General features: G+C 49.2%; 1 protein-coding gene across 3 annotated transcripts in view; it reads left to right on the plus strand.

The window, feature by feature from the left end:
- The window catches only part of slc7a2 (solute carrier family 7 member 2), a 240,689-nt gene that overhangs the window by 216,639 nt on the left and 11,965 nt on the right, over positions 1-12,085 (plus strand). For all 3 annotated transcript variants that reach the window (XM_072496865.1, XM_072496868.1, XM_072496866.1), the window contains exons 10-11: positions 972-1,138; positions 8,376-8,484. In XM_072496865.1, coding sequence (XP_072352966.1) covers positions 972-1,138; positions 8,376-8,484 — 276 coding nt within the window. The remainder of the gene's footprint in view (positions 1-971; positions 1,139-8,375; positions 8,485-12,085) is intronic.

A 12,085-nucleotide genomic window follows, 5' to 3' on the forward strand; every position in this document is an offset into this window, starting at 1 on the left:
CACGGGAATCATCCCTGGTAGGATAGACAATTTGACTGAGGCGGGTGGGACCAAAAATTCCCACCCCATGTTACTCACACCTAGCTGGCAAAAATCCAACATGCCTTGAGACAGCTGCTGTTTATATGGCAGCTGCTTCCAAGAACCACAGTTGTGTGACTTACAACCCCCATTTCTGCCCTCCTTGGAAAATGGTAGGAGCCGTGTTCGAGGGTGGGACGTCCAGATGTGAACCTTCACAGTCATTTTCATAACAATGATGAGGCTCTTTGCCTTTACAAAAATTCAGTCCTGGGAATTTTTAGGATTGCTCATTTCAGTTTTGAAGGGAGGGTCAAGACCAAGAGGAGGGGGGGGGTGGGGTGGTGCTGGTGGGCCAGGCTGGGGTAGGGATGGGGGATGTCAGGTTGGGTGGGTGGTGGGGGTGGCATGGGGGACCCACTGGGGTGGTCGTGTGTGTGTGGGGGGTGTCCCATGCAAGGCTCGGTCTGAGTGTTAAGTAGTTAGAAGCGATTATGTTCCCCTAACTCTTTCAGAGTAACTATCAGGGTAAAACCATTTGAAATTAAAAAATTAAATTGCTTCCATCAGATGGTTCCCAACCCAGCATGATTGATAGGAGAACTTAGCATTTCTGAACAATTGCTGGGTTTACCCTTATGTGGGAATTTCCAAGAGGGATCCCCAGTCCACCATTGGGGCACCCCCTAAATGCGACACAGGGGAACCAGGAAGTTATGCCCTAACATATTGTTAGGTTGGGTGGGGGGACGGTAATTCCCTGCAGTGTACTGGCACAGAGACCCTGGCTCAATGAAATGCATATCATGAAATCATAGCTGTACACCCACAACTTTCTGATGTGTATGACTGACAGGCAAGGTGACCCAAAATTTAACCTTAAAATGCTTGCACTTAAATGTAACACATTACTTAAATGACTACTCTAATTTATTTTATTTTTCTTTCAGCTGTTATAATTTCTGCATTGAGTGTGCTGATTACTTATGCCATTGAAGCAATTATTTCTGCGGCGCCCTGGAGCATAGCGATTCTTGTTGTACTCCTGATCATGCTTGGTGTCTCTGTTTTCATCATCTACAAACAACCTCAAAGTCAGATCAAAGTGACTTTCATGGTAATTCATTGGCACTCCATTCCAGACTGAATTACTGAATTCAACCAGGGGTTAACTGATTTTGTGGGATATCCTGAGAGGGTAACTAGATGATACATAGTCGATATTGAGTACAGTACGGCGGCACAGTAGCACTGCTGCCTCACGGCGCTGAGGGCCCGGGTTCGATCGCGGCCCCGGGTCACTGACTGTGTGAAGTTTGCACATTCTCCCCATGTCTGCGTGGGTTTCACCCCCACAATCCAAAGATGTACAGGTTAAGTGGATTGGCCACGCTAAAATTGCCCCTTAATTGGAAAAAAAAAATTGTGTGATTTAATAATTTCTAAATTTAAAAAAAAGATATTGATAACAGTATTATAGAGGTTATGTTACTAAACCAGCAAGCCAAAGAACATTGTGTTCAAATCCCACTCTGGCGGTGTGAATTTGAATTCTGCACCTAAAACTCTGTTCATTAAAAGAGGTGATATTAGTAAAAATAACTATGAAACTTTTGGATTGTCGTAAAAGCCCAACTGCTAATGTCTTCAATATCCTGTGGCTGTATGAATCCAGTCCCACACCAATATGATTGACTCTTAACGGCCCTCTAAGTGGCCCCGCAAGCCACTCAGTAATATCAAACCACTACAAAGAATACAAGAAAACTACCACAGCAAAACAAGGAAGCACACCACTGTCTTATCACACCAATTAGGGATGAGCAATAAATACTGACCTTGCAAACAATGTCCACATCTGGTGAATAAATTTAAGAAAAAAGGAAAAGAACGATGGGTGATACAAATATGTGCTGCTGCAGTTACAGCATTTGGCGTAAGCTGCAATTTACCATCACGCTGATAAAAACTTAATTTTGTCCGTAATCATTTTCCTGGCCATTTACATGTTAATATTTTGTTCCGGGTTTCACAAATTGATAGAACCACAACCTGGCCAGCATAATAGTTGGGAAATACATTTTAATACATGAGGTGGTGCAGTTTGTTAAGTTATTATAAAAATTAAGAGTCTAAATAGGGAAGAAGAACAAAGGAATCCAAGATACAGATACATAAGTCATTAAATTAGTAATGTAGGTTTATAAGGCCGTAAAATAGCAAAGAAAGCACTGAGAATCATTTTTAGAGGAATATTATTGAAAAGCAACAGAGTATGTTAAACTTGTATAGAATTTTGACTTCCGGGTGCGGCGATGACCAGCTGAGTCGCACGTTTCGGCAGCTCCCTGTGAAACGGACTTTTGGGCTCTTGATAGGAGCCCCAACGGCAATTTTGACGGCTAAAAACACTGTGCGGTAAACCAGAAGGGAATCCCCCCTGGATACGGATGGAAAAAGGAGGAGAGAGTGGCCAGATTGCAGTGGATCCTTTAGAACAGCGGCAAGGAAGGCAAGCAAAAACCAAGATGGCGTCGGAAGGTGGCAGTTTAACATAGGGCCCTGAGCAACAAGAGTTCTTGAAATGCTGTGTGGAAGAGATCAAAAAGGAAATGAAGAAAGAGCTGTTGGCCCCGATACTACAGGCGATCGAAGGGCTAAAGGAGGAACAAAAGACCCAGGAGCGGGAGCTTCGGGTCGTGAAGGCAAAGGCAGCCGAGAATGAGGACGATATACAGGGCCTGGTGGTGAAGACGGAGACGCAGGAGGCACATCAGAAACGATGTGTGGAAAGGCTGGAGGCACTGGAAAACAACGCAAGGAGGAACAACCTGAGGATTCTTGGTCTTCCTGAAGGTGTGGAGGGAGCGGACGTCGGGGCATATGTGAGCACGATGCTGCACTCTTTAATGGGAGCGGAGGCCCCGGCGGGTCCGTTGGAGGTGGAGGGAGCATACCGAGTGATGGCGCGAGGACCGAGAGCAGGAGAAATTCCCAGAGCCATAGGGTGAGATTCCTCCGTTTTAAGGATAGAGAAATGGTCCTTAGATGGGCGAAGAAAACTCGGAGCAGTAAATGGGAGAACGCGGTGATCCGCGTTTATCAAGACTGGAGTGCGGCGGTGGCGAGAAGGAGGGCGAGCTTTAATCAGGCCAAGGCGGTGCTTCATAAAAAGAAGATAAAATTTGGAATGCTGCAACCGGCAAGACTGTGGGTCACATATCGAGGGAGGCACCACTACTTTGAGACGGCGGATGAAGCGTGGACTTTTATTGTGGAACAAAAGCTGGAATGAGCGGGTTATTAAAAAGAACGTTCGAACAAAGTGGTGGGGCGAATGTGGGGGGCAAAGAGGGGTTTTATGTACTAATCCTGCGATGTGGTAACTTTTCTCTCTCCCACAGGTGGTGATGGGGGGAGGAGGGGAGGTGGAGGAGATGGGGCGTTGGCCATTGGGGGTGGGGCCAAGGGAGAAGCGCGGGCTTTGTTCCCGCGCTATGATAATCATGGCGGGAATAGAGAAGCAGGAAGGAGGGGGCGTCGCACGGTGCGAGCTGAGGTCACGGGGGGAAGCCGACGTCAGCCAGAGTTTGCTGACTTCTGGGAGCAACATGGGGGGAGTAATTACGCTAGCGGGGGATCTAGCGGGGGGGGGGTGGGAGGGGGGAATTACTGGGTTGCTGCTGCTGGGGAGAGGGGGGAGCTGGTATGGGAGAGGATGGGCGGGGGGGCACCGCCTGGGGGAGATACAGCTGCGTGGGAACCGGGTGAGGAGCTGGAAAAAGGTGATGGCTAATCGACAAGGGGGGGGGTAGGAAGCCCCCCAACTCGGCTGATCACGTGGAACGTGAGAGGGCTGAACGGGCCGATAAAGAGGGCACGGGTACTCGCACACCTTAAGAAACTTAAGGCAGATGTGGTTATGTTACAGGAAACGCACCTGAAACTGATAGACCAGGTTAGGCTACGCAAAGGATGGGTGGGGCAGGTGTTCCATTCGGGGCTAGATGCGAAAAACAGGGGGGTGGCTATATTAGTGGGGAAGCGGGTAATGTTCGAGGCAAAGACTATAGTGGCGGATAACGGGGGCAGATACGTGATGGTGAGTGGCAAACTACAGGGGGAGACGGTGGTTTTGGTAAACGTATATGCCCCGAACTGGGATGATGCCAATTTTATGAGGCGGATGCTAGGATGCATTCCGGACCTAGAGATGGGAAAGCTGATAATGGGGGGAGATTTTAATACGGTGTTGGAACCAGGGCTGGATAGGTCGAAGTCCAGGACTGGAAGGAGGCCGGCAGCAGCCAAGGTACTTAAAGATTTTATGGAGCAGATGGGAGGTGTAGACCCGTGGAGATTTAGCAGACCTAGGAGTAAGGAGTTCTCGTTTTTCTCCGATGTCCATAAAGTCTACTCGCGAATAGACTTTTTTGTGCTGCGTAGGGCATTGATCCCGAAGGTGAGGGGAACGGAGTATACGGCTATAGCCATTTCGGATCACGCTCCACACTGGGTGGACTTGGAGATAGGGGAGGAAACAGGAGGGCGCCCACCCTGGAGAATGGACATGGGACTAATGGCAGATGAGGGGGTGTGTCTAAGGGTGAGGGGGTGCATTGAAAAGTACTTGGAACTCAATGATAATGGGGAGGTCCAGGTGGGAGTGGTCTGGGAGGCGTTGAAGGCGGTGGTTAGAGGGGAGCTGATATCAATAAGGGCACATAAAGGGAAGCAGGAGAGTAAGGAACGGGAGCGGTTGCTGCAAGAACTTTTGAGGGTGGACAGACAATATGCGGAAGCACCGGAGGAGGGACTGTACAGGGAAAGGCAAAGGCTACATGTAGAATTTGACTTGCTGACTACAGGCACTGCAGAGGCACAATGGAGGAAGGCACAGGGTGTACAGTACGAATATGGGGAGAAGGCGAGCAGGTTGCTGGCACACCAATTGAGGAAAAGGGGAGCAGCGAGGGAAATAGGGGGAGTGAGGGATGAGGAAGGAGAGATGGAGCGGGGAGCGGAGAGAGTGAATGGAGTGTTCAAGACATTTTATAAAAAATTATATGAAGCTCAACCCCCGGATGGGAGGGAGAGAATGATGGGCTTCTTGGATCGGCTGGAATTTCCCAAGGTGGAAGAGCAGGAAAGGGTGGGACTGGGAGCACAGATCGAGGTAGAAGAAGTGGTGAAAGGAATTAGGAGCATGCAGGCGGGAAAGGCCCCGGGACCGGATGGATCCCCAGTCGAATTCTATAGAAAATATGTGGACTTGCTCGCCCCGGTACTGACGAGGACCTTTAATGAGGCAAAGGAAAGGGGACAACTGTCCCCCGACTATGTCTGAAGCAACGATATCGCTTCTCTTAAAGAAGGAAAAGGACCCGCTACAATGCGGGTCCTATAGACCTATTTCCCTCCTAAATGTAGATGCCAAGGTCCTGGCCAAGGTAATGGCAATGAGAATAGAGGAATGTGTCCCGGGGGTGGTCCACGAGGACCAAACTGGGTTTGTGAAGGGGAGACAGCTGAACACGAATATACGGAGGTTGTTAGGGGTAATGATGATGGCCCCACCAGAGGGAGAAACGGAGATAGTAGTGGCGATGGATGCCGAGAAAGCATTTGATAGAGTGGAGTGGGATTATTTGTGGGAGGTGTTGAGGAGATTTGGTTTTGGAGAGGGGTATGTTAGATGGGTGCAGCTGTTGTATAGGGCCCCAGTGGCGAGCGTGGTCACGAATGGACGGGGATCTGCATATTTTCGGCTCCATAGAGGGACAAGGCAGGGATGCCCTCTGTCCCCATTATTGTTTGCACTGGCGATTGAGCCCCTGGCGATAGCGTTGAGGGGTTCCAAGAAGTGGAGGGGAATACTTAGGGGAGGAGAAGAGCACCGGGTATCTTTGTATGCGGACGATTTGCTACTATACGTGGCGGACCAGGCGGAGGGGATGCCAGAAATAATGCGGATACTTGGGGAGTTTGGGGATTTTTCAGGGTATAAATTGAACATGGGGAAAAGTGAGTTGTTTGTGGTGCATCCAGGGGAGCAGAGTAGAGAAATAGAGGACCTACCGTTGAGGAAGGTAACAAGGGACTTACGTTACCTGGGGATCTAGATAGCTAAGAATTGGGGCACATTGCATAGGTTAAATTTAACGCGGTTGGTGGAACAGATGGAGGAGGATTTCAAGAGATGGGATATGGTATCCCTGTCAATGGCAGGGTGGGTGCAGGCGGTTAAGATGGTGGTCCTCCCGAGATTCCTCTTTGTGTTTCAGTGCCTCCCGGTGGTGATCACGAAGGCTTTTTTTAAAAGGATTGAAAAGAGCATCATGGGTTTTGTGTGGGCCAGGAAGACCCCGAGAGTGAGGAAGGGATTCTTACAGCGTAGCAGGGATAGGGGGGGGCTGGCACTACCGAGCCTAAGTGAGTATTATTGGGCCGCTAATATTTCAATGGTGAGTAAGTGGATGGGAGAGGAGGAGGGAGCGGCGTGGAAGAGATTAGAGAGGGCGTCCTGTAGGGGGACTAGCCTACAGGCCATGGTGACAGCCCCATTGCCGTTCTCACCGAGGAACTACACCACAAGCCCGGTGGTGGTGGCTACACTGAAGATTTGGGGACAGTGGAGACGGCATAGGGGAAAGACTGGAGCCTTGGGGGGGTCCCCGATAAGAAACAACCATAGGTTTGCCCCGGGGGGAATGGATGGGGGATATGGAATGTGGCAAAGAGCAGGAATAACGCAACTGAAAGATCTGTTTGTGGATGGGAAGTTCGCGAGTCTGGGAGCGCTGACCGAGAAATATGGGTTGTCCCAAGGGAATGCATTCAGGTATATGCAACTGAGGGCTTTTGCGAGGCAACAGGTGAGGGAATTCCCGCAGCTCCCGACACAAGAGGTGCAGGACAGAGTGATCTCAAAGACATGGGTGGGGAATGGTAAGGTGTCAGATATATATAGGGAAATGAGGGACGAAGGGGAGACTATGGTAGATGAACTAAAAGGGAAATGGGAAGAAGAGCTGGGGGAGGAGATCGAGGAGGGGCTGTGGGCAGATGCCCTAAGCAGGGTAAACTCGTCGTCCTCGTGTGCCAGGCTAAGCCTGATTCAGTTTAAGGTATTACACAGGGCACATATGACTGGAGCACGGCTCAGTAAATTTTTTGGGGTGGAGGATAGGTGTGCGAGGTGCTCGAGAAGCCCAGCGAATCACCCATATGTTTTGGTCATGCCCGGCACTACAGGGGTTTTGGATGGGGGTGACAAAGGTGCTTTCAAAAGTAGTAGGAGTCCGGGTCGAACCAAGCTGGGGGTTGGCTATATTTGGGGTTGCACAAGAGCCGGGAGTGCAGGAGGCGAGAGAGGCCGATGTTTTGGCCTTTGCGTCCCTAGTAGCCCGACGCAGGATATTGCTAATGTGGAAAGAAGCCAAGCCCCCGGGTGTGGAGACCTGGATAAATGACATGGCGGGGTTTATAAAGCTAGAGCGGATTAAGTTCGTCCTAAGGGGGTCGGCTCAAGGGTTCACCAGGCGGTGGCAACCGTTCGTCGAATACCTCGCAGAAAGATAGACGGAATGGGAAAAAGAAGGCAGCAGCAGCAGCCCAGGATCGGGGGGGGGGGGGGGGGGGGGGGAGGAGGAACCAGAAGGACTCTCAGGGTTGTTAATATATACTGTATAGTATGTATAGGTCGTTGCTACAGATAATTATATATTGGACTGTTAAATTATATTTTTGGAGAGTGTTACTTGTGACAAGGCAGTTGCCAATTAGGGCTAGTTTTCATTTTTGTTATTTATTATTTATTCATTTTTTGTTTATAAAATAGGTCATTGTTATTTGTGTTGTTATAATATTGTGTAAAGGATGCACAATGTACTGTGTTGGTTGACCAAAAATTTTCAATCAAATATTTAATTTAAAAAAAAACTTGTATAGAATTTTGGTTAAACCACACAGTGCTCATTTCTGGTCTCCATATTATAAAAGGGATGTAGAAGCACCAGAGAAGGAGTCAAAAGGATATGAATGGGTTATACCAGAACCAAGAGGTTATACCTATCAGGCCGGGCTCGTTGCTCTAAAAAAAGGAAAATGCTGAGAGATAACCTGATAGTGAGAAGATGGGTCAGATTATCGCAGAATCAGGGAGACTCTGCTGACATTTCAAAATGGTGGAAGGACTCGATTCTAGGATTTCCACCTTCGTTTGTGGCGCCCCAAATTTCACTAGCGTGGGAGAAAGATACAGGCAGCAAGCAAGATTACTAGTCTAGTGACATTACCATTACAGCACATACCTTCTATATAAAGTTAACATTAACCTTGTTAATATATTTTAGGTGCCACTGTTACCATTTCTGCCTATTGTCAGCATCTTGGTCAATATCTACCTGATGATACAGTTGAGCGGGAGCACTTGGATTCGATTTGCTGCCTGGATGGCTGTGGGTAAGCAACAGTGATATAATTTTCTTAGTTCATTTAAAATATTTGAAATTCCCAATCCCACGTTAGGCTTCACAGCCCTGAAATTCCTGGTTAGTCACTGTGCCACTCGACGTGCCAGCTGAAGAAAGCTCAGGATCAGTTGCAATGTTTACCACAAACCGATAATCTGCCAGCACATGTCAAAGGTTACTCATGAACAGTGAACACTTGGGTGAGATACTGGACAATGACCAGTATCTAATTAGGTCCACAGTCAGGGTATCAACCTAGGAATGGCCATCAGTTTTATGTGCGAAAACAGACAAACACCAGGTAAGAACTTGGATAGGCAGGCAGTGAACATTAGAACACTGGAACCTAGTCTTTACAAGCTCTTATTTGGACACATATTGCATATTGTGCATCTCCAACCAAAAACTCAACTCCTCTTTCAATCTGCTCCTATTGTATGAGCACAAAGTCTGCAATTAATACCCACCACCTGAATACAACTAACATCCAACAGATACAGAATTAATACTCCTCATTCAAACTATTTTTATTTAAAAAAATCAAATTCTGAAAGTGAACAGGGAACCAGGGAACAATGAGATGGGAGGAGAAGTAGGAAGAAAACTGATTTTGGTTCAAGGATCCTATGGAGGAAGTAGATGGAGTATTAAGGAAAAGACATTTCAAGGATTTAGTGGGTAGTTCATAGAGTACGAGGCAGGGGTTGATTAAGAACATAAGAACTAGAAGCAGGAGTAGGCCATCTGGGCCCTCGAGCCTGCTCCACCATTCAATGAGATCATGGCTGATCTTTTGTGGACTCAGCTCCACTTTCCAGCCCGAACACCATATCCCCGAATCCCTTTATTCTTCAAAAAACTATCTTCATCTTGAAAACATTTATTGAAGGAGCCTCTACTGCTTCACTGGGCAAGGAATTCCATAGATTCACAACCCTTTGGGTGAAGAAGTTCCTCCGAAACTCAGTCCTAAATCTACTTCCCCTTATTTTGAGGCTATGCCCCTAGTTCTGCTTTCACCCGCCAGTGGAAACAACCTGCCCGCATCTATCCTACCTATTCCCTTCATAATTTTATATGTTTCTATAAGATCCCCCCTCATCCTTCTAAATTCCAATGAGTACAGTCCCAGTCTACTCAACCTCTCCTCGTAATCCAACCCCTTAAAGAGGAATGGTTAGTCGGAAGGCGCTTTCAAGCCAGAGAGATGGAATAGGAGCCACTGAGGTCCACATTTTCCCTCCCAAACCCAAAGACAGCCTGCTGCCATTGGTGACTCCTTTCCTTGATACCACACACAACCTCCCACTAAAAGGGGCAAGAGAAAGGAAAATAAAAAGACAGGTGCAGAAGAGGACTGACCGAGAAGTAAAGAGGATAGTTCTGGGGAGAAATTCAGCAGAGAGAGGAATCAAAGTCATCATAGACTGGTGAGAGTGACCATAATCTGGCTTGACAAGTGCAATGGTAGAGGAGGTTGCCGGACTTGCTGAAGATAAAATCCAAGAACTAGTGTGTTTCAATTGACCAGTGTGAATTGCATGTAGTGATGCCATCTTCTGGTTATAGCTTGCAACTGCATAATTTACCCAAATACATTCAGGCACAAGAAGATACATATTAACTGAGATGGGCTGCATTCTCCGCACCCCAAAATCGTGTTTTCCGCAAAAAATCAAGACCGGCACCAGTTTCGCTATTCTGCTCCCCGTACTCCACGCTAATTATCCACCGCATCAGGCCATGCCTGAGGCCCGCCCCGCTATTCTCCGTCCCCGACCGGCCGAATTCCCGACGGCGTGGTTCCTTTTTTTAATATAAATGTTTTTTATTGTGTTTTTCGAACATAGTGGGCGGGATTCTCCAATAATGGGGCTATGCCCTACGCTGGCGTGAAAAGCGGCGCCAAGCACTCCGACGTCAATGGTCCCCAATAATGGGGAATGCTCCCCTTCTTAGGGGGCTAGGTTGGCACCGGAGTGGTCCCCGCAGTTCCAGCCGGCGTGGAACGGCCCGCTCGAGTTCGCGCATGCGTGGAACGGCCGGCATGATTCCACGCATGCGCAGAACGGCCGGTGTATTTTTGTGCTTGCCGCTGCGGCCGGCGTATTTCCGCGCATGGGCGGGGGTTCCCTTCTCAGCGCCAGCCCCAGGGCAATATGGCGGAGCCCTCCAGGGTCCCGCGGGGAGTAAAATAGGCCCCCACGGAACCAGCCCGCCCGCCGATCGGTAGACCGCGATTGCCCCCCCCCCCCCTCCCGGGGTCAGATCCTTTCGCACCCCCCCCCCCCCCCTTCCAGGACATCCCACGCAGGCTGTGGGACCTGAGTAACCCACACCGGCGGGACTCGGCCAAACTTGTCAGCCACTCGGCCCATCGGGACCCGGGGAATTGCCGGTGGGGGGGGCGCTGTCAACGGGCCCCGACCGGCGCGGCTGGAATCCCACGGGCGCCCGAGAATCGGGGCCGGAGAATGGGGAAGCCCCTCTGGGGATTCGTCGCCAGGTCGGAGAATCCCGGCCAGTGTGTTTACAGGTGTACACAGAGAAGAGAAAAAGAAATGAGAAGATAATACAAACACGATAAAAACAACAACGCTATATAATTAGCAAAATCACGTAAATAGTAAAGAAAAGCAAGGTGTGAGGAGGTAAAAACTGGGGAAGGATATCTACACCGAGGTACTGGAGAGACAATTGCAGTATACCTGTACACATGTCTTGTGTATTCTTCCGTGTTTTTTTTAAACAAAGAGAGTACTTACAATACCAGTAATGGGTAGCGCCTGGGTGGCGCTCCGATGTTGCTTGCATCTCCTGGTCGGTTTTCGCTGTTGTTGTGCATTAACTCTGCTTCGGCTGTTTGTCCTTTCTTCCTCCTGTACTTTCTTACCCGCTGTTGCTGTGTTCGTCATGGCCGTTGTCATTTCCTCTGCTCTCCTTCCAGTTTGAGTTCCTACAGCGGAAGGTGGGATCCTTTGCGGGTAGCCATTTTAAATGGCCACAGGTATTAGCAAATTGGGGCTTGTGCTAGTGTGGGTGGCAGTGTGCCCCTAGCCAGCGGGTCTGTGGACATCTCCCGCAGGTACAGGGCCAGTGCTGTTGCAAATATTTTGTAGAAGTCCGCCGGGAACCCGTCAGGTCCCGATGCCTTCCCCGCCTGCATGGAGCTAATGCTCTCCATGATCTCTCCCAGTTCTAGTGGTGCTTCCAAGCCCCGTTTTCTGTCCTCCCCTACAACTGGCATGTCCAGTCCGTCGTGGAACCGTTTCATCCCCAATTCCTCTGTTGGGGGTTCCGAGGAGTACAGCTCTCAGCAAAAGGCCTCAAAGGTTTTGTTGACCTTTTCTGGGTCTGTTTCTAATGTTCCTCTGTTGTCTCTGATCTGTGCGATCTCTCTGGTGGCTGCCTGCTTTCTCAGCTGGTGTGCCAGCAGGCGGCTGGCTTTGTCTCCGTGTTCGTATAGGGTCCCCCGTGCCTGGCGGAGTTGGTGCACTGCCTTCCTTGTGGAGAGCAGGTCAAAGTTTATTTGTAGCTTTTTCCTCTTGGCTAGGAGCTCTACGGTCGGAGCCTCGGAGTATTTACGGTCT

The sequence above is a fragment of the Scyliorhinus torazame genome, chromosome 3 (genome assembly GCF_047496885.1).
Source record: "Scyliorhinus torazame isolate Kashiwa2021f chromosome 3, sScyTor2.1, whole genome shotgun sequence".
NCBI lineage: Eukaryota > Metazoa > Chordata > Chondrichthyes > Carcharhiniformes > Scyliorhinidae > Scyliorhinus > Scyliorhinus torazame.